The sequence below is a fragment of the Alligator mississippiensis genome, chromosome 8, assembly GCF_030867095.1.
Source record: "Alligator mississippiensis isolate rAllMis1 chromosome 8, rAllMis1, whole genome shotgun sequence".
In the NCBI taxonomy this organism is placed as follows: domain Eukaryota; kingdom Metazoa; phylum Chordata; order Crocodylia; family Alligatoridae; genus Alligator; species Alligator mississippiensis.
In genome coordinates, this window is record NC_081831.1 from 28369345 (window position 1) to 28392563 (window position 23219).

General features: G+C 51.9%; 1 protein-coding gene and 2 long non-coding RNA genes across 3 annotated transcripts; 1 reads left to right on the top strand and 2 right to left on the bottom strand.

Moving 5' to 3' along the window:
* Positions 1 to 231: 231 nt before the first annotated feature.
* Positions 232 to 9892, bottom strand: WAS (WASP actin nucleation promoting factor). The gene is made up of 12 exons (XM_059732587.1): positions 8927 to 9892; positions 8411 to 8551; positions 7661 to 7747; positions 7146 to 7242; positions 6971 to 7012; positions 6791 to 6832; positions 5819 to 6014; positions 5429 to 5471; positions 4836 to 4989; positions 3654 to 4051; positions 2989 to 3094; positions 232 to 2865 (listed from the first exon to the last, which is right to left on the bottom strand). The coding sequence occupies exons 1-12, from the start codon at positions 9038 to 9040 to the stop codon at positions 2810 to 2812; spliced, it is 1476 nt and encodes a 491-aa protein (XP_059588570.1). The 5' UTR covers positions 9041 to 9892; the 3' UTR covers positions 232 to 2809.
* Positions 9893 to 11780: 1888 nt separating this feature from the next.
* On the top strand, positions 11781 to 13066 carry LOC132252130 (uncharacterized). The gene is made up of 3 exons (XR_009463911.1): positions 11781 to 11877; positions 12375 to 12507; positions 12623 to 13066. It is a non-coding gene; the product is annotated as an uncharacterized LOC132252130 (long non-coding RNA).
* Positions 13067 to 13154: 88 nt separating this feature from the next.
* LOC132252131 (uncharacterized) lies at positions 13155 to 22607 on the bottom strand. Its single transcript, XR_009463912.1, has 2 exons — positions 22098 to 22607; positions 13155 to 17102 (listed from the first exon to the last, which is right to left on the bottom strand). It is a non-coding gene; the product is annotated as an uncharacterized LOC132252131 (long non-coding RNA).
* Between the last annotated feature and the right edge of the window lie 612 nt (positions 22608 to 23219).

Sequence of the window (23219 nt, forward strand, 5' to 3'; positions counted from 1 at the left end):
TAAGCCCCGATTCCCCAAAATGGGACATACCCCTCCCCTATTTCCCCCAAGCCAGTTTATGTCCCCCAATCCAAGGCTAGATCAGGCCCAGCACCCCAATTTCCTATATAGCCATGAGCAAAGGCAATCCAACCCAGAGCTGGCTGCATCCCACCCCAGACCTGCAGCCACTGGAGATATCCAAGCCAGTGGCACAAATTATGGTTTTAATAATGACTGGCACTACACTAATTGCCACGGGGGCTGATTTATTGTCAAAAAGAAAAACACAAATTAAATGGCTCTATCATGATCAAACACAAACAACCATGATCATGAACAACCATGGCCCATGCTATGCCAAGACATGATCAAGATGGCCGCCATACAGGAACCCATGCCCCCTTCCCACTAAAAAAACCCAGTTAGAAAAAGAAAGAAATGGCAGAGTGCTTTAGCATGCCTGAAAGGGAAAGGCATGCTAAGAAAGCAGAGCTCAGACCTGGCTTGTTCATTAGATCCTGCTGAGATCAGAAAGCAATCCCAAGCCCCAGCCCAGAGAGGAGTTTTGCCTACTACAATCTGCTCCAGGGGCTAATTTTCACCCTGCTCCAAACCCTCACTCCCCCCTCCCCCGGGGTATAGAGATCACTTCAACTCAAACTTGGCTTGTTTGTTAGATCTCACCAACACTGACACACAGAGCCAGGCTGGATGCAAATCCCTGTTCCAAAATTAATTGTGCCCCCCTAAAATCTATGTTAAAATCTGCTCTGACCTCCTATTCCTCCCACATAAAGATCACCTCCCGGGACCAGGGCAGGGGGATCAAAACCTGTAGCTATGTTGGAGACTAAACCCAGCCCTGGGAGAAAGCTGCCCCACTAAAACTTGTGCTAAAACCTGCTTTGACATAGACACAGAGTTTGCAGAGGCCTGAAGGCCCTGCCCCCCTCTTCGGAAGAGGGTAGGGGGACCATCTATCCCTAATTGAGCAGGACAGTTCCAAAGTGGGAACATCAAGCCCCGGTCCTGGGCTGCATGACTCCAGGACAGCATTTGTCCCAGTATTGTTGAGGGTTTTCTGTTCACCATGGAAAAACGAAGGAAATGGCAGATTTCCCCTTGCAGACTGGCAGAGTTCCAGCAAGGGGCTGCGGGGAGTGGGATGCGCCATGTCCATGCATGCATGCACACACATGCATGTGGCCAGGAATGCAACCCCCAGACAGCAGCAGGTAGAGAGCAGCTCCCCCAGCTGCCTGCAGGTAAGTCTATGGAGGGCATAAGTTGAAGCTCCCATGGTGAGGGAGGGAGTGGGGCAGGGGCTGGGTTTTGGGGCACTACCCAGCCATGGTGATGCATGGAGCCCAGGACCAGGACAGGGAGTGGGACAGAGCTCCTGGCGGTTCATCTGGGGTGGGGCAGTTCCCTGCCACTGCGTGCATTCCCAGTAAAAGGAGCATGGCGGGTCATATGTCCCCCAGGCTTATGTGCAGGGCAGGGGTGGATGTGGGCTGCCCAGTGTGCGTTCAGGGCTCCTTGCCTTGCTGCCCTCCCCCCAGGCTCCCCATGCCAGCTGTGCCACCATGGTGAGGCTCCACCTGCCTACCCAGCAGCAACAGAGGTGGCGGCATGGAGGTGTGTGCAGCTGGCACAGGGCTCCTGGGGGGATGTCAGCAGGGCGGGGAGTCCTGAGCCCACAGTGGGCAACCCGCATCTGTCCCTGCCCCTCCCCACCCCCAGCTCCGCTCAGCTCAGCTGTGCCCATGCCGGGAGTGGGGGAGGCGCAGCATCTCTAGCCCCCCCCCAGCAAAAATAAAAGTTAACACCTATGTTATATTGTATTTTCCTTGACACCCCCCCCCATTATAAAGATCACTTTACATCAAATCTGGTTTGTTTGTTTAATCTTGCCAAGATCCAAACACAGAACCAAGCTGAATGCAAACCCCAGCTCCAAGAGGAATTTCCCCCATTCCAAGCCCATGCTTAAACCTGTTCTAATCTCATGTGCTCCCACCCGTTAATCACCACACCCCCACCACCCAACATAAAGTTCACCTCAAATCAAATGTGGCTTGTTGGTTAGATCTTGCTGAGATTGAAACAAACTGAATTAAAACCTTGGCTTGTTTGTTAGATTTTGCCAGGATCAAAACCTGTGGCCACGCTGGAGGCAAACCCAGCCTGGGGAAGAATCTTCCACCCTAAAACACATGCTCAAAACTGCCCTAACCTCATATTTCCCCTATCACCAACCCCAGTAAAAGATTACCTCAAATCAAGCTTGACTTTTTTGCTAGATTTCACCTAGATGGAAACCCATAGCCAAAATGGAGGCAAACACAGCACTGAGAGGAAGCTCCCCACTAAAACCTGTTCCCAAACCTGCTCTGATCTTATATTTCTCTCTATCCCAACCCCTCACCACCCTCCTGGTATAAAAAGCACTTCAAATCGAACTTAACTTCTTGACTAAATTAAAACCTAGAGCCATGCTGGATGCAAACCTCAGCCTGAATATGAATATTGCCCTCTAAACTCTCCCTCAACCCTGTTCTGGTCTCATATTCCTCCACACCACCGCCATAGCATAAGATCATCAAAACTCAAGCTAGGCTTGTTGGTTAGATCTTGCCAAGATCACAGCAGCAGGGCAAGTTGGATTCAACCCTACAGGGGGGTAATAATTCCCCACTAGAATCACTAATGGTGCTAAAGGATAATAGAGAGAAGGGGGGGTATTCTGGGGAGCTAGGTCTGGGTGAGGGTTGAAGAGGGGGATTCTGGGTAAAGCTGAGGCAGGGGGACAAGGGTAGTGGAGCAATTAATCATCCCACTCGTCGTCATCATCCTCATCACCTCCATTATCCTCGTCTTCGTCTGTGGGGTTGGAAGAGGGGATGGGGGAAGAACAGTGAGTAGGGGAGGGGCAGGGGAAAGAGGTATTGCCCCACCCCAAATCTGCACCCCCCCTGTCCCTACCTCCCAGATGCAGGGACTCACCGGAGGAGTGGATGACCTTGCTGCGCTTCTGCATGACCTGCATCAGGGCCCCAACCAGACCCTCTGAGCTCTGGGCTGGCAGCGGGGACTCCACCACATCGGGGGTCTGCAGTGGGGTAAATGGCACAGCATTATACATGGCCATTCCCCAGCTGCCCCTCCCCACAGCTGGGTGCATCCCAGCCCTCCCGGGGCCCTATTATATTCAGCTGTTGCCCAGCTGCCCCACCCCATAGCTGTCTGCATCTTGCTTTCTTCAAGTAGGGTTGTACTTGGCCTGTTCCCAGCTGCTCCACCCCACAGTTTAGCACATCTTGGTTCTCCCAGTGCCATTATACTGGGCTGTTCCTCAGCTGCTCCACCGCACAGCTGGCTGCATCACCACACAGCCCTCCTGGCGTCCTGTTATAATCAGCTATTGCCCAGCTACCCCTCCCAAGAGCTTTGTACATCCTGCTTTCCCCACTGAGAAATTCCCCATGTTGTATTATACTCAGCAGTTCCCCAGATGTCCCACCCCAGAGCTGGGCACATCTCAGCACCAAATTAACTTTCCCCAGACATACCCATAACCGGCCCCTCATACACACTTCAATACCCCTCTGCCCCATCTCCCCCAACTTCTCCCTGCCCCCCATTCAAAAGGATGCTGGGAAGGCCCTAACCTTGTTCAGCTGCACCCCTTGACGGATTTGATCCAGCAGGGCCCCCCGGCCTTTCAGGGGGGGCGGGGGCTGGGGCCCAGGGGCACATCCTGTAGGCAGGGGGGGAGGGAGACAAATCCCAGAGGCGGCTGGGGGTGGGAGGGGTGGGGGTGGGGGTGGTGGTGGGGCATCTCCAGACGGCGGGGGAGGGGGTGGGGGTCCTGACCGGGCAGTGGGGGGTGGAGGCCGTCCCCGGGGGTGCTGCTGAGGGGCGAAGGGTACAGCCCCCCGGCTTGGCATGGATGAGGGAGGGGCACCAGGGATTGGGGGCAGGGGGCCTGAGCGACCCCGGCCAGAAGGGGGAGCTGGGGGTGGTAGGGGGCCTGAGCGGCTGGGTGGGGCTGGGGGCTGGGAGGGACCTGTGGAGAGAAAAGAATGGCAATTAGGCCTCCTTAATCAAGTTCCCCCCCCCCCGGGCCAATGAATCCTGAAGAACCCAGGAGCCTGGATGAGACCAGCTCTGGGGTGGAAAGACTAGGGAACAGCCAAGTGTAACCTGCTCTGGTGTGCAACAGCTGCAGAACAGCTGAGCATAACAGCCCAAGATTCAGCCAGTCCTGGGGTGAAATGGCTTGGAAATGGCTGAGTATAACAGTCCGGGATGTGCCCAGATCTGTGCAAGAAACAGCTGGGGAACAGGTAAGAATAACAGGCCAAGATGCAGTCAACTCTGGGGTGGAACAGCTGGGAAATGGCTCTCAAGATATGCCCAGCTCTGGGATAGAATGACTGGGAAACAGCCAAGTTGAATGGGCCAAGATGCAGTCAGTTCTTGGAGGAGGAAAACCTGGTATATGGCTGAATATAGAAGGCCAAGATGTGGCCACCTCTGGGGTAGAACAGCTGGGAAACAGCTGAGTATAACAGGCCAGGATGCAGCTTTCTGGGGTGAGGTGGTTTGGAAAATGGCTGAGTATGAGAAGCCAGGATGCAGCCAGCTCTGGGGCGGAATGGCTGGGTATAACAGGGCAGGATACAGCCAGCTCTGGGGGGGAATGGGTGGCTATAACAGTCTAGGATGCAGCCAACTCTGGGGTTAATAGCCAAGTATAACAGGCCACAATGTGCCCCGCTCTAGGGTGGAGTGGCTGGGAAATGGGCAAATGGAACAGGCCAGGATGTGGCTGGTTCTGGGGTGCTTACCCTGACGCCGCATCTCTTCCTTGACAGCAGCTAGGCCTCCCTGGCCCTCGATGAAGTCATAAATGAGGCGGGAAGTTTCAGCGTCAGCCAGTTGGTCCTCACTGATGCCAGCCTGAGAGAACAGTGTCCGCAGGTCAGGGTCCAGCTGGTTCATCTGCAGGTGACAGGCACATGCCCCATTATGTTCCCAGTGAGGAGGCACAAAGAGCATGAGGGGAGCTGGTACATAGGAAACCCAGGTGTCCAGGACACACACACACACACACGCACACACAAAGAAGGGACCCAAACATCTGAAGGACATGCACATGCATGTACAGAGGGGACACAGGAGTCCGTGGGACATGCCCACATGTGCACATGGGACTCAGGAACCCAAGGGACATGCATGCACACAGGGGACTCAGGTGTCCAAGGGATATGCACACACGTGCAGAGGGAACCCAGACATCCAGGACATACATGGAAAACCCAGGAGTCCATGACACACATGAACACATACATACACACACACGGGAAACCCATACATCCAGAATCCACGTGCACACACACCACACAGGACCCAAGTGTTTGTCCCCTCCCCCATTACATACATCAAAGCCAGTGTTGGGGTCCCATCCGACGTGGCTGACGTGCCTGGGCAGTGTGTGGAGAAATCAGGCTCTTATATAGAGGAGCAGGATCAGGCCCCCACTTAGACCATCCTGCCAGGATTAGGCCCCCATTACCCTACCACCCCAAGATTGGGTCCCTCCATCCCCCCAGGATCAGGCCCCCCATATCCCAACCACCCATCCCCAAAGGATCAGGCCCTCAAGATTGGGCCCTCCTGGCCTCCTCAGGCTCTGCTCATCCCAGCCCCCTCCCCCATCTGGATTAGGGGCCTCCTGTTCCCCCAGGATAACTCCCCAGTCCCCCCAGGATCATGCCCCACCATCCCCCAGAACTGGGCTGAATCAGGCCCCTCCACCCCCATGCCTCACTTGAAACCACAGGGGGCACCGATGTCAGCCTTGGAGATCTTCTTGCGGCCCTTGCGGGCCCCCCCCCCAGACGTGGGGCCAAGGATGGGGCTGGGAGGGGTGGGGGCCCCCCGATACCGTGCTGCTGTGATATCAGGATTCGCTATGTCCAGCGTTGCCAGCCCCAGCCCCCCAGCTGGGGGGGAAGCCCCAGGGCCTGTTGGGGGGCATGGTTAGCTAGATGGTAGGGTATTGGGGGGGGGCATGGGGGCAGTGCAGGGTAGTGGGGGGTTGGGGACAAAACTAGGGATATATGGGGGTATTGATGGTACCAGAACTAGTAGGAAGGGCTGTGAGGGGGCAAGAAAGGACTAGGAGGGTTGCGGGGGGGGACAGGGGGTGTGGGGGGTATGGGGAGAATGAGGTGGTGTTGGGGATAGGAGGGGTAGTGGGGGGCAGGAAGGGGCTGGAGGTAATAGGGGTGCTGGGAGGTAGTGGAAAGTATGAGGGGGCACTGGGGTAGTAGGGCCAATAGAGGGTATTAAAGGGGGTACTAGGGTGCATTAGAGGAGCAATAGGGGTAGTAGGAGGCAGTAGAGAGCAGTAGGGGGTTATTAAAGAGGTAGTAGGAGGTATTACAGGGGCAGGAGGGGATTGAAAGGGGCACCAGAGGGCATGGTGGGAAGTGTTGGGGGCAGGAAGGGGCTGGGGGGTATCAAGAGGGCAAGAAGAGGGTGTGGGGGCTATTGGAGGGGAACTGGGGGGCAGTAGAATGGGTTGGGGGGCAGAAAGGGGATAGAGGGGCATTGAGGGGCACAAGGGGGAAGCAGGTAGGTTGTGGGGGACAGGAAGAAGGTGTGGAGGGTATTGGGGGGCACCACAGTGGTGGTAGGGATAGGAAGGGGCTGGAGGAGCAGAGTGGTATTGGGGGAATAGGAAAGAGTTGGGGTGTAGTAGGAGGGCAGGTTTAACCCCCGCCTGCCCCACACTCACCATTGGTGCCCCCGGGAGGTCGGGACACAGACCCCCTGCATTCTGCAAAACATGTTGGGGAGAGAGGTCATGAGAATATCCCCATGCCCTGCCCCACCAGAGCCTCCCACCCTCATGCCACCCCTCCACATATACACCTGGACCCCAACCCCCCACGCTGTGGGATGCTGGGGGACTCACCTTCGGCTATGGCGGGGGGCAAAGCTGGGAGCTGCCGCTTGTCTGCAAGGAGGAGACAGTAGTGAGGGTGCGGGGCCCCATCCTGGGCCTGATTCTGGGCCTGATCCTGGCAGGTCAGGGCCAGGGTCCGGGTCTAGATCTGGGGTGAGACTCACAGGGGTTAGGGGATACGTACCAAGCCGCTGCTGACGCTTCTTCATCTTCTCATCCACCAGGGCCCGGAAGACATCAGCTTCACCCTCATGAGCAAAGTTCAGCCCAGCCTGGCACTCCTGGGGGGCAGGGGCAGTGCATGGGGGGAATGACATGGTCCTGGCCCCCCGGCTGGTCCCATTCTGCCCAGCACCAGGGCATCCGTGTGGGGAAGAGTGCAATACCACACTCCAACCCCCACCCTTAGCCAGCAGAGGACCCAGGCATTCAGGCTTCAGCTCCAGCCTACCCCCCAGACCCACTCCTCCTCCTAGAACGGATTGGGAAGTCAGGTGTCCAGGCTCCCAGCCTCTGCTCCCCCCCAACCCTTTCCTGAGAACCCACGTGTTCAAGATCCAATCCCTCCAAGACCTGCCCCCTCCTAGAACTGGGATAAGAACTCAGGCATCTGGGCTCCCAGCTCCATCCTGCCCCCCTCCAGAACTGGGATGTGACCCAGGCATCCAGGTGGGGACCCAGGCATCCAGAGATGCTCACGTCAGCCGGGAAGGTGTGGAAGAATGCAGTGGCAGCAATGTAGGTCATCTGGGCATAGAGCTCCTGCTCCCACAGCAGCTGTGACCCCTACGTGGATAGACAGACGGATGGACTTAGTCTGGATACTTGGGTTCCCTGGCTTGCGTTGTGGTTGTGGGGAGGGGTGGGGAGGCTGGGAGCCTGGATGTCTGGGCTCCCTGTCTGTTTCAAAGGGTGGTTGGGGGGAGACCCAGAAGACTGAGTTCCTTGCCTATCCTAGGGGTCAAGGTTTGAGGTCAGGGAGGGCAGGGGGAGGCAGTCCCAGGCTCCTGGATGTCTAGGTTCTCAGCCCATGCTAAAGATTGAAGTGGTGAGGGGCTGGAGTTCCAGATGCTTGGGTTCCCTGTGTTTCCTAGGGGTTAGGGACTGGGGCTATAGGCCCAGACACCTGAGTTCTTGGCCTGTGCTAGAGGTTGTGGCTGATCCGGATCCCAGATGCCTGGGTTCTCTTCCCACCCTAAGGACTGGAGGGAGGAGTCTAGGGGGCCAGATAACTGGGTTCTCTACCCATACTAGGGGCTTGGGCAAGTGGGGGTCTGGGTCCTGGACGCTTGGGTTTTACATCTAGACTAGAGGGTCAGGGTTGAGGTCGGGGGGTGGGGGTTTGGGGTCCCAGATTCCTGGGTACCCTGTCAATATAAGGGGTCAGGGTTGGGGTCAGGGAAGGTGGGGGCTGGGGAGGATGTCCCAGAGATGGGGTCCCACAGTAACCTGCAGGTCATAGAGGCGGATGAAATAGGAGCGCCGCGGGTTGTCCTTGACGAAGCAAACGACACCACAGCCCTGCTTGGCCCAGCCCCGGGCCCCAGGTGGCAGCGCCAGGAAGAGCTGAGCCACCGACGTAGCCAGGGTCTGAGGGTGGGGGAGGCCACAGGGGGTGAGCATTAGACCTGCAGCCAGCCCCAATCCTGTGGTGCCCTTCACCCCTGACCCGCACCCTCCCAGCCCCAACAGTGTCCCTCACTACTGACCTGCAGCCCCCATAGTGGTACCCAGTAACTCCATAGTGGTGCCTCTCACTCCTGACCCTCAGCCCCCACAATGGCACTCCTTACTCCCTACCCGCAGCCCATCCCCTCATGCCCCTCACTCCTGACTTGTACCCCGCCCAGTTGTGTCCGTCACTCCCAACCCTCAGCCCTGTGGTGCCTCTCACTCCCAACCCACAGCCCCCCGCCCCTTCCATGGTGCCTCTCACTTCTAACCCACAGACCCCCCAGGCCTCACCAGGCATTTGCGACCCAGGAGCTCGAACACCTGCTGGTTCTCATGGGGCTGGAGGAGACAGGAGGGGACATGGTCCTGGGGTCCTGGGGCCCCGATACGGCCCCCACGGCTCATTGTGGCTCTAGCCTTGGCCCTAGCTGGTCTTCGGGTCCCTCTGGGCCTGGCCGCACCCCAGGGAACTTCCGCAGGAAGCTCTGAAACCACCAGGCAGCGCAGGGGGAAGTGACATGCATAGAATAAATGAACAGAGGACTCCGGCTCTGGTGCTACTGCGAGGGCTTCAATTTCTTCAACCACGGCACACACATCAGGGACTGCCTGTTGGGAACAGATGGCATCCACCTCACACCAAAGAGGAAGAAGCTTTTCTTGGTTAGAATGGCATACCTTCTGGATAGGGCTTTAAACTGAGATGGCCGGGAGATGGGCTATCAACTATTAGTACAAGTCTGAGAAATTACAATCTTGAAGCCAGAATCCCAGGGTACAATAGGAAGCATTCTCCGACACCGGCCAATGGATAGGTTATTCCACAGCTCACCAGGTGTCACAGGCAAACTGAGTTATGTTAAGGCTTTTTAGCCATAGTCCAGGCCTTCCCAGAGCTAAGCAGCAAAATTGAACACAACGCCTTCTGTGGCATTGGGAGAGGCGAGTGCTGTGCTTGGGCACTAGGTGAGCAAGACACAAGAGTTTCCCTATAAGGAATATATCTGACACAGTGCCAGGGGATTGGTGAATCACGTAAAAAGTGCTTGGCACAGAGCCAGGGGATTGGACTATTTGGAATGAAACAATTAAAAAGTAATGAACAAACAAAGGAATATGTATGTTTTGTGTTGTATCTCTGGGGAGGCAGAAGCAACCAGAAACTAAGAGCCCACACACCCAGTGGAGGACCTGAGTCCTGGTACCCCTGAGGGTCACTGCTGTAGCATCTAAGGAGCCACTTGCCAGGTTGTATTATGGGGAGAAAACCTGTAATATTGTCTAGGGCAGGGGTGTCCAACCTTTTTGAATGTGGGGCCGGATCATGAACTTTTTATCACCCAGTGGGCCGGCAAGCCATATTCAAACACCCTCTGTCCTGGGCCAAAGAGACCCTGCCTGTGTAGCCCTACTGCACCTGCCTGTTATGGCAAGGTTCATGGTAGCTGCTGGTGGGCAGGGGCAGGAGGGACCCATTCTGCATCCAGCCAGCTACTGCCCCAAAGACAGAAGGGGAGAAATAAATAGCTCCACATCTCCATCCCCCGAGCAGCGCAGCCCCACGAGCCGGCGCTGCCTGAGGGGGGCTGGAGCGAGATGGCCGCTGCACCGCAGCCCCTTACCCGCCTGCCCGTGCGGCCCTGCTCACCATGGTGCCTGGCCGCCTGCAGCCTCAGTGGTCTCAGTGCTGCAAGCCTGGAGCGCGGGGTTCGGCAAACACTGGCTCCCACCACCTCGCCCCGCAGAGGTCACGCCACGACCCTGCCTGCCGAGGCCCCCCATGCTGGCTTCCCATGTGCTGCTGGGGACGGGAGGAGGCCGGCCAGGTTGGCACCAGCCAGCAGAAGCAGCAGCAGAGCCATGTGCCGCTTGGGACGGGACGAGCCCAGCCAGAGCAGCAGGGGCTCAGCTGCATTTTCCCCCTGCCTGCGCCAGTCAGTCCCAAGCGGCACACGGCTTTGCTGGAGCTTCTGCTGGCTGGAGCTGACCTGGCCGGCCTTCTCCCGTCCCCAGCAGCACGGGGGAATCTGGCTTCAGCCGCATGCTGCTCTGGATGGGACAGACCCACCCGGGTCAGCACCAGCCAGCAGAGGCAGCAGTGGAGCCATGTGCCACTCGGGACTGACTGGCGCAGGAAGGGGGAAAGTGCAGCTGAGCCCCTGCTGCTCCGGCTGGGCTCATCCTGTCCTGAAAGGCACATGGCTACTCCTCTTCCCACATGCACCGCGTCAGCAATGTCAAGCTGACACGGTGCATGTGGGAACCTTGTCCCTTCCCTAGCCCTTCAGCAGCCATTAGGAAGCTGCTGAGGTGACAGGGGAGGGACAAGGAGCAGGAAAAAAGTAAACAGTGTTTACTTTCGTTTCCCATTGCAGCACTGTGGGCCTCAGAAAATGCCTTGGCAGGGCCGCATGGTGGCCCATGGGCCGTGTTGGACCATCCTGGTCTAGGGATTACTATTAAAGTTCAATTGATACCACATTGGAAAAGTTGCAGTGTAATCCTTGGAGGGCTCTGGCAAAAAGAAATCCTAGTAGTAACACCAGGAATCCTAGGGCTTCTAATGGCAGGCTTAGGAGTCTGTACGCAAACACCAGAAGCATGGGAAACAAGCAGAAGGAACTGGCCCTCCTGCTAACCAACAACAAGCAATAAGATCTCATAGTGATTATGGAGACCTGGTGGGACTCCACCTATGACTGGACCACAGGTATATGACAAAAACTCCATCCCAGCCCCCTCTTTTTGGACCGTCTGTTTTCCCCTTCTCTCTCTCTCTCTTTCTGCCCATGTGTCTATCCACTTGGTTGCCTAGGGGATCCCTTGGGCAGGGATCAGCAACCCCTGCCACATGTGCCGAGCGTGGCACACAAGGCCATTTTGCTTGGCAGGCCGTGGCCAGCCCCGACTCCGGGAAGCTGCTGCCAGCGACGAGCCTGGGTTGGTCCCAGCAGAACCTGCAGCCTCCCAGCTCCCTGCTGGGAGCAGCCCGGAATCCCGGCTGGCAACAGCTCCCCAGAGCTGGGGCCGGCTGCAGCCAGAACGCTCCAAACAGCTGTGCCGGGCTCTGAGCAGCTCCGACACCAGCTCTGCACCGGCGCGTGCAGGGGCGCCTCGGAGCGGGCGGTGGGGGCGGGGCCTGAGGTAGAGCAGCTCCGGTCTCTTCCGCGTTCCCCACATGGAGGCAATGAGCTTGGCACAGCTGTTTGGAGCCTGCCGGCTGTATCCGGCCCCAACTCCAGGTAGCTGTTGCCAGCCCGGATCCCGAGCTGCTCCCAGCAGGTAGCTGGGATACTGCAAGCCCTGCTGGGAGCAGCCCGGGGTCCAGTAGCTGCACAGAGCCGGGGTAGCTGCTGGCAGCCAGAGAGCCCAGGCTGGGGGCAGGGGCTTTGGGGGCGGGGGGGGGTACAAGAGGCGGTAGGACTGGGGGGAAGGGGCTTTGGGGCAAGGGGCAGCAGGACTGGGGGGAAGGGGCAGTAGGGCTGAGGGACAGGGGCTTTGGGTAGGGAGCAAGGGGCAGCAGGGCTGAGGGACAGGGGCTTTGGGTGGGGGCAAGGGGCTGCGGGGCAGAGGCTTTGGGTGGGGGGCAAGGGGCAGCAGGGCTGGGGGCCGGGGGCTTTGTGTGGGGGGCAAGGGGCACAAGCAAGGCATCCTGCCATGTACCCCGTGCCCTCATTTTGTTTTTCTGCCATGCCGGCACTCTGGCACCTTCCGAGATCGGCATTATGGTGTTTTTCAGCACTCCGGACAAAAAATGTTGCCTACCCCTGCCCTAGGGAAAGGGAGAGATTCCCTCTCCCTGGCCAGGCTATTATTAAACTTCCCACCTTTGACCTGGGAGGGCAGTCCTAAGATAGTGGTCCCTTCTCAAGGTGAGGGCTGATGTTACTCAAACTCACTGGTCAGCATCAGTGATGCTCAGAAAATACCTGGTTGGGTCCAGGTGGTGAGGTCAGAAAGGTTATAAATAGGGTCCCTCCATCTTAGGACATAGAGACATCTTTTGGTCGCTGAATCAAGCTGTGTACCTCCAGAATCCTCTGGATGTTGCTGTGAGTAACTGATCTGAACGGGAGCCAGTAACTTAGACCTAAGCATTCTAGACGCATACTGAACGGGCCAACGAGCCCCTTATACTGTTTTGCTCAAGGCTGTTTTGTTTCAAAATTCCTTTTGGTTTGTATTCCTTCCCTGTGCCCTCCCTCTCCAATCAATAAAGCTATGTATCATAGCAAGCCTGACTGTAAATGTTTGAGAAGGATTGGGCATGCCTTTTTGCTCCCTTTGCTTGGCTGATTAAGGGAAGCTACTGTGGAAGAAATCAAACTTCGCGTTGTGGTTGTATTAGAATTGGCAGAGCCATCTAGGTTTATTTAAAGCTATATAAGTGATCACAGGGAGAGTTCTCAAAGGAGCTCTGACCTCTACAAATTTACAAGCGTATTTATACTTTAGACAGCGAGAAAAGATGCAGGATTCAGACAAAGCAACCTTGAGAGAAACAGAGAGATGTTGATCATTTGTTTGTCACATGCAAGCAGTTTACTTATTTAGAAAAAAACACTATGTTTTGGGAACAGTTATCAGCTTCTGGTTCGGCGGAAAGGAGGAGGTTAACATCTGCACACAGACAAAACAAGGCATGAAGGTTTTTCCTTATCTTAGAACATTATAAAACACATAGCATCAGCATCTTTTTCTCTTCTCTTTCTCTCTCTTCTTAGTCAAGTAAGTAAGTAAATGGGGAACAAGCAGGATGAACTAGCGCTCCTGCTTGCACTAAACACCTATGACTTAGTGGGGCTAACAGAAACCTGGTGGGATTCATCCCATGACTGGGCGGTACATATTGAGGGCTATAGATTGTACAGAAAGGACAGGTTGGGGAAGAAAGGGGGGGGTGGGGGTTGCACTTTATGTCAGTGAGCAATATACATCAACCCTCATCAAGACAGAATCCGAGGTTGAGGAAGTAGAAGGATTGTGGGTTAGGCTACATGGGGGGCAAGGAGAAAGGGCTTTGGTGGTAGGGGTCTGCTACAGACCCCCACACCAAGGAGAAGAAATAGATGCGGGTCTCCTGAGGCAACTCTCGGAGACCATAAAAGCTAAAGAGGCGGTAGTCATGGGGGACCTAAACTACCTGGACATCTGCTGGGAGACTCAGACAGCAAAGTCCCACTGCTCACGCAGGTTTCTAACCTGTGTACAGGACCTCCATCTGACACAGGAGGTACATGGTCCCACTATGGGGAATGCTATACTGGATCTGGTATTGGCAACAGGGGATGATATGGTAGGGGACCTCCAGATCGGTAGCCATTTGGGAGACAGTGATCACCTAATAATAGAATTCAACATAAGACGTCGAGTGGGTAAGGTAAATAGTAGGGTGAAAGTGCTAGACTTTAGGAAAGCTGATCTCAATGAACTCAGGCGATTAGTCAAGGACGCACTGCAGAGTAGGAGTTTTGAAGGGATGGGAGCCCAAGAAGGGTGGCTGTGCCTTAAGGAAACGATCCTTCGGGCACAAAGCAAGACGATCCCTGAGTGAGACAAAAGAGGGAAAGGGGCCAGGAGGCTTCCATGGCTGACCAGAGAAATCCAGGGCAGCCTAAGGGCCAAAAGGGGAGCACATAAAAAGTGGAAGCAAGGTGAGATCACTAAAGATGAATATACCTCCTCTGCTCGTGCTTGTAGGGAGGCAGTTAGACGGGCCAAAGCTACCATGGAGCTGAGGATGGCAACCCAAGTAAAAGACAACAAGAAATTGTTTTTTAGATATATTGGGAGTAAAAGGAAGGCCCAGGGAGGAATAGGACCCCTGATAAATGGGCAGAAACAATTGGTGACAGACAGGGGGGACAAGGCTGAACTCCTCAACGAGTTCTTTGCTTCAGTGTTCCTAAGTGAGGGACACGACAAGTCTCTCACTGGGGTTGTAGAGAGGCAGCAGCAAGGCGCCAGACTTCCATATGTAGATCCTGAGATGGTGCAGAGTCACTTGGAAGAACTGGATGCCTTTAAGTTGGCAGGCCCAGATGAGCTCCATCCGAGGGTGCTGAAGGCACTGGCCGACATCATTGCAGAGCCACTGGCGGGAATATTCGAACGCTCGTGGCGCACGGGCCAAGTCCCGGAGGACTGGAAAAGGGCTAACGTGGTCCCCATTTTCAAAAAGGGGAGGAAGGAGGACCCAGGCAACTATAGGCCAGTCAGTCTCACCTCCATCCTTGGTAAAGTCTTTGAAAAAATTATCAAGGCTCACATTTGTGAGAGCCCAGCAGGGCAAATTATGCTGAGGGGAAACCAGCACGGGTTTGTGGCGGGCAGATCGTGCCTGACCAATCTAGTCTCTTTCTATGACCAGGTTACGAAACGCCTGGACACAGGAGGAGGGGTGGATGTCGTATACTTAGACTTCAGGAAGGCCTTCGATAAGGTATCCCACCCCATACTGGTGAACAAGTTAAGAGGCTGTGACGTGGATGTCTACACAGTCCGGTGGGTGGCGAATTGGCTAGAGGGCCGCACCCAGAGAGTCGTGGTGGGTGGGTCGGTCTCGACCTGGAAGGGTGTGGGCAGTGGGGTCCCGCAGGGCTCGGTCCTTGGACCGATACTCTTTAATGTCTTCATCAGTGATTTGGACAAGGGAGTGAAATGTACTCTGTCCAAGTTTGCAGATGACACAAAGCTATGGGGAGAAGTGGACACGCCGGAGGGCAGGGAACAGCTGCAGGCAGACCTGGATAGGTTGGACAAGTGGGCAGAAAACAACAGGATGCAGTTCAACAAGGAGAAATGCAAAGTGCTGCACCTAGGGAGGAAAAATGTCCAGCACACCTACAGCCTAGGGAATGACCTGCTGGGTGGCACAGAGGTGGAAAGGGATCTTGGAGTCCTAGTGGACTCCAAGATGAACGTGAGCCGGCAGTGTGACGAAGCCATCAGAAAAGCCAATGGCACTTTATCGTGCATCAGCAGATGCATGACGAATAGGTCCAAGGAGGTGATACTTCCCCTCTATCGGGCGCTGGTCAGACCGCAGTTGGAGTACTGCGTGCAATTCTGGGCACCACACTTCAAGAAGGATGCGGATAACCTGGAGAGGGTCCAGAGAAGGGCAACTCGTATGGTCAAGGGCCTGCAGATCAAGCCCTACGAGGAGATACTAGAGAAACTGGATCTTTTCAGCCTCCACAAGAGAAGGTTGAGAGGCGACCTTGTGGCTGCCTTTAAGTTCATCACGGGGGCACAGAAGGGAATTGGTGAGTATTTATTCACCAAGGCGCCCCCGGGGGTTACAAGAAACAATGGCCACAAGCTAGCAGAGAGCAGATTTAGATTGGACATTAGGAAGAACTTCTTCACAGTTCGAGTGGCCAAGGTCTGGAACGGGCTCCCAAGGGAGGTGGTGCTCTCCCCTACCCTGGGGGTCTTCAAGAGGAGGTTAGATGAGCATCTAGCTGGGGTCATCTAGACCCAGCACTCTTTCCTGCTTATGCAGGGGGTCAGACACGATGATCTATTGAGGTCCCTTCCGACCCTAACATCTATGAATCTATAAGTAAGAGGCCTGGTTAAACTTATTTCCACATTCCCCCCTTTTGGGCCTTTTTGGCCCAACATATTAGATATTTATAGCCATGAGCCTTTTAACTTCTAATTTTTCTTTCTTTTTACCTTTTCACTATTTTAACATACATATCACAAAAGTCGTCCAATTAAGGGACAAAGCAATCATGGGCACCCCTGTCATTGTACTAAGAGGCAAGTGGGAACATACCCAACATTTAGAAATATTTAAATCCTTTGCATATTGATAAGACAGTTGAAGAAAAGGATTCTGGTGAGCATGCCAGTGTGGGAGTGATCTTTTTTACCTGTTTTGAAGTCTTGTCTGATTTACAAAGTTTATTTTAGCTGCTGAGTCTTTAAGTTCATATAAGATGATCCAAAAGGAAAGACTGAGAAGTACCCAAGTCACGACTAACCAACCCCACCTCGGGAACCAGGAACTAGGTAGAGGCCTTTTTCCTTTCCCAAAGGGCATAGTGGTGTTGTTGGGGTACATTTTCCTCACTCTGTAGTGGCAAATCCTCTTCGCTCTGTAGTGGCAAATCCTCTTCGCCAGTAGACGCTTGGCTCACTACTGGTCTTGAGCTCTCTTGTTGGCAGGTGCTAGGCTCACTGCCAGTTTGTGGAGGCTGATTACAAGGTTGATATGGAGGAGACTCTAAGTCTAACGGGGCTGATGTTTTCTTAGTGTGTGAAGCATGGATCCACGGTTGGAGTCCTTGACACTTTATTGCAGTGTTGGTTGTCAGGGGTACCTGGAATGGGCCTTTCCAGCGGGGTTCCAGTGATGACTTCCGTTGATGGACTTTTACATGAACCCAGTCACCAGGCAGGATGGAATGGCAATTTGGTTCCTTGGGGAGAGTTGCTTGTACCTGTGAATGAAAGCCTTAACACACTTCATTAGTGCCATACAGTAGTCTAGAATAGTATCATCAAGTAAATGTATATTACAAAAGCAGGAGGCAACAGGTGGTGAGGCAGGGAGCCTCATGAGTCTTCCCATCAGGATTTCATGTGGGCTAAGTCCAGTCTTTTGATTGACAGTAGATCTCATACTCATAAGGGCTATGGGAAGTGCATCTGGCTATTTCAAGCAAGTTTCAGCACAAATTTTTGCAGTTTATTTTTTAAAATGCCATTTTGGTGTTCCACTTGGCCCGAGGCCTGCGGATGGTACGGGCAATGAAAGTTCTGCTGGATTTGCAGGACTTTGCAGACTTCTTTTATTATCTGCCCAGTAAAATAAGTTCCTCTATTGAAGTTTATGGATAAAGGAATACCAAACCTTGGAATAAAGTCTCTGAGCAACTTTTTGCTCACAGTGATGGTATCAGCTTTTGCACATGGGTAGGCTTCTACCCATCCAGAGAACATACATACAATAACAGGAACATATTAATAAGAACAACATTTCTGCATTTGAATAAAATCTATTTGTAAATTTACAAATGGCCCCCAAGGTGGGGGATATGCTGCCTTTTTTGTTTTTACAGGTTTTCCCACATTATGGGCTTGACAAATAGGGCAGGTATAACAGTATTGTTGAGCTACAGATGAAAAAGTTGGAGCAAACCAATCAAGCTGAACAGCTTCTATCATCCCCCCCTTTGCTCACATGTGTTATGCCATGGTATACGTGAGCAAGATAGGGAAGAAGGATTGTTGGAGCAACCAGGCGGCCGTCCAGGGAGCACCACAAATGGTCAGGGTGTAACAAACACCCAGCCAGTCTCCACATATATTTTTCTGGTTCTGGAGCCTGATCTTGGAGGAGGGCAACATCATGAAGACTTGCCAATGGAGACTGGTTAGTTGAGATAGACAAAAACACAGGTGTAGCCTGAGGAGTGGAAATAGCCACAGCTTTGGCACTGGAGTCTGCCAGAGCATTTTTACATGTAACATTATCATAAGGTTTCTGGTGAGCTTGGCATTTAATAATAGCAACAGCAGAAGGTAACTGTAAAGCATTTAACAAGGCATTTACATATGGACCATTACTAATTTTGGCACTTCTTGACATGAGGAAGCCTCTTTGCTTCCAAAGTTGACCATAATCGTGTATGATACCAAAGGCATAATGAGAATCAGTGTAAATATTAACAGATACCAGAGGCTAGGGTGCAAGCCCTGGTAAGAGCCACAAGCTCAGCAACTTGAGCTGAATACACATTGGGCAAGTGATGGCTTTCTATAACATCATATTGGGAACATACTGCATATTCTGCAACAAGAGAACTTTTTGAGTTTCTTTGACATGACCCATCAACATAAAATACTAGATTTGGGTTTTGCAAGGGGATGTCCTTTAGATCAGTGTGGGGCATTGTTAGGTGGGCAGTAACAGCAATACAATCATGGGGTTCACCATCTAAAGGAGTAGGCAACAGGGAGGCAGGGTTTAAAACAGGGCATCTAGTTAAAGTAATATTTCCAGCAGAAAGAAGCAAAATTTCATACTTAGTCAATCTAGCATTTGAAAGGTGCTGAGTTTTAGTTTTTAGTAAAAGGGCTGCTACAGCTTGTGGGACAGCAACAGTAAGGGGAGAACCTAATACAAGGGTACAGGACAGTTCAACAGTAATAGCAGCTGCAGCTACAGCACGAAGACATGGAAGAAGTCCAGCTGCAACTGGGTCAAGAGCAGAACTATAATAAGCAATGGGACGGTGCTTGTCTCCATGTGCTTGAGTGAGCACAGCAAGTGCAAATCCATCCTTTTTCATGACAAAAAAGAAATGGTTTAGTATAATCAGGAAGGCCTAGGGCAGGAGCTTCTGACATAACTTGTTTAGTAGAGGCAAAAGCGGCTTCAGCTTCTGAAGTTCAGGGCAAAGGCTCGGGGGTATTAACAAGAGTCAGGTTTTGCAGGGGCTTGACTATAGAGGCATAGCCAAATATCCACTGGTGGCAGTAGCCAGCCATGCCTAGGAAAGTACGCATTTGGGACACAGTAGTTGGTCTAGGGATTTTAAGAATAGCTTCTATCCTGGAAGAAGAAAGCAGTCATTCTCCAATGGAAATATCATGACCCAAATAGTGGACATGAGGGAGACAAAGTTGTAGCTTTTCTTTAGATGCCTTATGGCCTTTTAGGGCAAGAGAGGTGAGAAGAGTTAAAGAATCAGCTTTACAGGCTTTAAGGGAGGTAGATGCTAAGAGCAGATCATCAACGTACTGCACAAACACAGAATTTTCTTTAAATATTATGTCATCTAAATTCTTCTTCAGAATTTGAGAAAAAAGAGAAGGGGATTCAGTATAGCCTTGGGGCAATAAAGTTCAGGTATACTGAAGTCTCTGATAGGTAAATGCAAAGAGAAACTGGCTATCAGGGTGTATAGGGATAAAGAAAAATGCAGAACACAAGTCAACAACAGTAAAAGAACAGACATTAGGAGGAATACAGGACAAGATAGTGGCTGGATTTGGTACAACAGGAAAAGTAGGTAAAACTGCAGAATTTACTGCACGGAGGTCTTGTACAAAGTGATAGGTATTCTTCCCAGGTTTCTTTACAGGAAGAATAGGTGTATTACAAGGGCTCTTAGTCGGGACAGTGATACCTTGCTTCAAAAGAGCTATTATAACAGGACGTATCTCTTCTTCAGCTTCTGGGCGTAAAGAGTATTGAGCAACTTTAGGTAATGGCTTAGGTGGGTTTAATCTAATTTTTACAGGCGAGGCAGTATGGATTTGCTCTACTTCATTAGCATGTTGGGACCAGAGAAACAGAAGGACAGCCTTTATGATTTCCTCATGTAACACAGAAAGATTAGGGGACTCAGGCTCAGGAGGTGAGCTAGCTAGAGTAGCAAGTACAGCCATTTCATTAACACAGGGAACATCTAAATAAACACCATTAGGAGAACAATAAATAGTACAGCCGAGTTTACAAAGCAAATCTCTGCCTAACAAATTAACAGGAGAACAAGGACTGAGGAGAAAAACATGTTGATCAGAAACAGGACCAAGAGAAACATGAAAGGGTTGGGAAACAGGATGAGGAACTATCTGATTAGAAATTCCTACAGAGTTTACAACAGCAGAGGAGAGGGGGGCTGTAGAAAATTCTTCAGCTCAGAGAGTAGAACGACTTGCTCCGGTATCTACTAAACATTTTGTAGGAGTACCATTTATTAAACAGGAAACAAAGGGATCCTCTTGATTAAGTGAGAGAAGCAGGGCTGTGATGATGTTATCATTCCTCAGGCTGTTCTAACAGGAGGCTTCTTGATTCAGGACAGAAAATTGAGTAAGAGGAGGTGGTGGCTGGTTAAATGTCATCCCCAGCTGGCCAGACCAGTGAGGACATTGAGCCTTCCAGTGTCGTGGTTGGCCACAATAATAACAACTGTTATTATTTTGGGACTGAAATTCTCTTCGTCCTGTCCCACGACTACGTCCCCTGCCTCTGAATTGTCCTCGATAGAAACCTTGGCTTTTACCTCTGCTAAAAGTTTGTATTTGTAAAGACATTAGCTTAGTTTCTGTGGATTCTTTTTTCTTTTCTTGGCAGGCTGTACAGTGATTAGCAATGGTGACTAATTCTGTAAGCATCTTAGTTTGCCAACCTACAGCAATTATACGCAGCTGTTCCTGGACTTTAGAAAGAAGTCCTCGGACAAAAGCGGCAACTGCTTCTGGGGCAGTTTCAGCTGCATCTTCAATGCTAGAATACGAGTTTCAAGCGATCCATGTAGTCTGCTGGGGATTCTCCTTTGTTTTGCTTACAGTTATTTATTTTGGCCCAGTCAGTTTTCCTGGGGCAGATTTTAAGCACGGGCTCAAGAAGGCGTTCTCGGGCACCTACTAAGCAACCTCCCATTCCGGGGTCTTGAGGAGGCCAATTAGCTCATGTGATGAGGCAGTTACGGACTTTGGAGAGCAGAACACTTCTCATTAATTGGTTTAAATCTGCCCATGTTGGCTCGTAACAATTGATTACAGTTTCCAATTCCTCTCTAAACTTCTGGGGTTCTTCCCTAATATTGAGGAATTGCTTAACAGGGTTTAGGAGATCTCCTGGGACTCATATGGGGGTGGCACACTAAAAAAATCAATTAGGTCTTCTACAGATTAATTCTTAGTCAATTGTGGATAAAGTTGTGTTGGTGCTGATAATGTTGTTGATGGTGGATCCCCTTTTGGTGCACTTTTCTGTTTTAATTCTTTTATCTAAAATTTTAGTTTTTCTAGGGAGTCCTTAAGGCTCTGAACTTGAGATTATTGACGTCTTTTGGAAGCTTCTGCATACCAATCAAAAATGTATCCCACTGAGTCTGTGGTGTTCAAGGGCTCCTCAGAGATGAAGGATTTTACTTAAATCAAATGCTCCCTCCAGGGGAAACTGCAAGCTAGCATCATCTCTGGTATACCAATTCCATTTGCCTAGAAACTTACAACTCTTATGGCCATAGTGTGTGTACATGTACAATGCTGGAGTCCCTTCTGGCAGAGCCAGTACATCTCACTATTAGACACGGCTCATTCATGAGAGTGGGGGTAGGGAAAATTTGTCACACAACCCTGATCTCCTTCAGTCTAAGAGTTTCCACCTTGCACCCTTGATTTCGAAGAGCACACAGTCTGGTGTCTTCGGGGCAGCTGCACAAGGTTTCCACTCCTAACTTTAGAAAGACCTCATAGTTCTTTGCAGAACTTAACTCAATTCACACGGGGAAATACATTCACTGACAACAGCAACACAGTTTCTTTACTCTTTTCTTTAACCTTAATTCACAGTTCCTACTTACATAGTGGGTCTGACAATTCTGGCAGCAAAAGGGTCGGATAGGGTAAACCTCAAGCAGCGAACAGGAAGACACGCAGGCAGTCTCTCACTGAAAAGCCCCAGTAGAGATTTCAAAAGGTCTTTTACCTTAGTTTGGCTAGCTGGGGCATCAGTGAGGAGATGGTCTGTATCTCAACCGATCGCTCCGGGCGTCTCTATCCGAGTCACGGCACCAAATAGTGGAAGAAATCAAACTTCGTGTTGTGGTTGTATTAGAATTGGCAGAGCCAGCTAGGCGTATTTAAAGCTATATAAGTGATCACAGGGAGAGTTCTCAAAGGAACTCTGACTTCTACAAATTTACAAGTGTATTTATACTTTAGACAGTGAGAAAAGATGCAGGGTTCAGACAAAGCAACCTTGAGAGAAACAGAAAGATGTTGATCATTCATTTGTCACATGTAAGCAGTTTACTTATTTAGAAAAAAACACTATGTTTTGGGAACAGTTATCAGCTTCTGGTTCAGCAGAAAGGAGGAGGTTAACATCTGCACACAGACAAAACAAGGCATGAAGGTTTTTCCTTATCTTAGAACATTTTAAAACACATAGCATCAGCATCTTTTTCTCTTCTCTTTCTCTCTCTTCTTAGTCAAGTAAGAGTCCTGGTTAAACTTATTTCCACACTACTTTCTATGCTTCCGGCTAAGGAAGCACCCCAAGATCTCATGGTGGGTTAAGGACCCTCAAGGTCTACAAGGTCTGCATAACCCGGTGGCCGCAGAGCCCGGACAAAGACCAGATCCCGGGTTGGTGGCAATGGTTACCTCAGGCTTGCAGGTGTGCTCCTGGGAGGGGGTCAGTCAGATGTAGGCACCCCAGGGGAGGCACCCGAGGCTAGATTTTTAGTCAGGAGCAGTGAGGCAGGTGGCTCAGTGCAAGAGTGCCCCCTACTGGCCCGCCACAAGGTATAGGGGGATACACCCTGTATAAGAGGAATCATGTTGGGGAAAAAGGGAGGAGTGCCATCAGGAGGCACTATTTCACGGTCAGGGTGGCTAGGACCTGGAACCAATTTCCAAGGGAGGTGGTGCTTGCCCCTACCCTGGGGGTCTTCAAAAGGAGGCTAGACAATCACCTAGCCGGGGTCATTTGACCCTAGCATCCTTTCCTGCCCATGGTAGGGGTTCAGACTTGATGATCTGCTTAGGTCCCTTCTGACCGTACCAACTATGAAACTATGAGTTGCTCTGTACATGAAGGAACATC

Bases quoted from the DNA above. Each gene is read 5' to 3' on its own strand.
- WAS (XM_059732587.1), bottom strand. From the start codon at position 9,040: ATGAGCCGTGGGGGCCGTATCGGGGCCCCAGGACCCCAGGACCATGTC. The intron at 7,243-7,660 runs GTGAGCATCTCT...CCTGCCCCCCAG, and splicing joins TCCACACCTTCCCGGCTGAC to GAGTGCCAGGCTGGGCTGAA. The intron at 4,052-4,835 runs GTAAGCACCCCA...TTCTCTCCACAG, and splicing joins GGAAGAGATGCGGCGTCAGG to GTCCCTCCCAGCCCCCAGCC.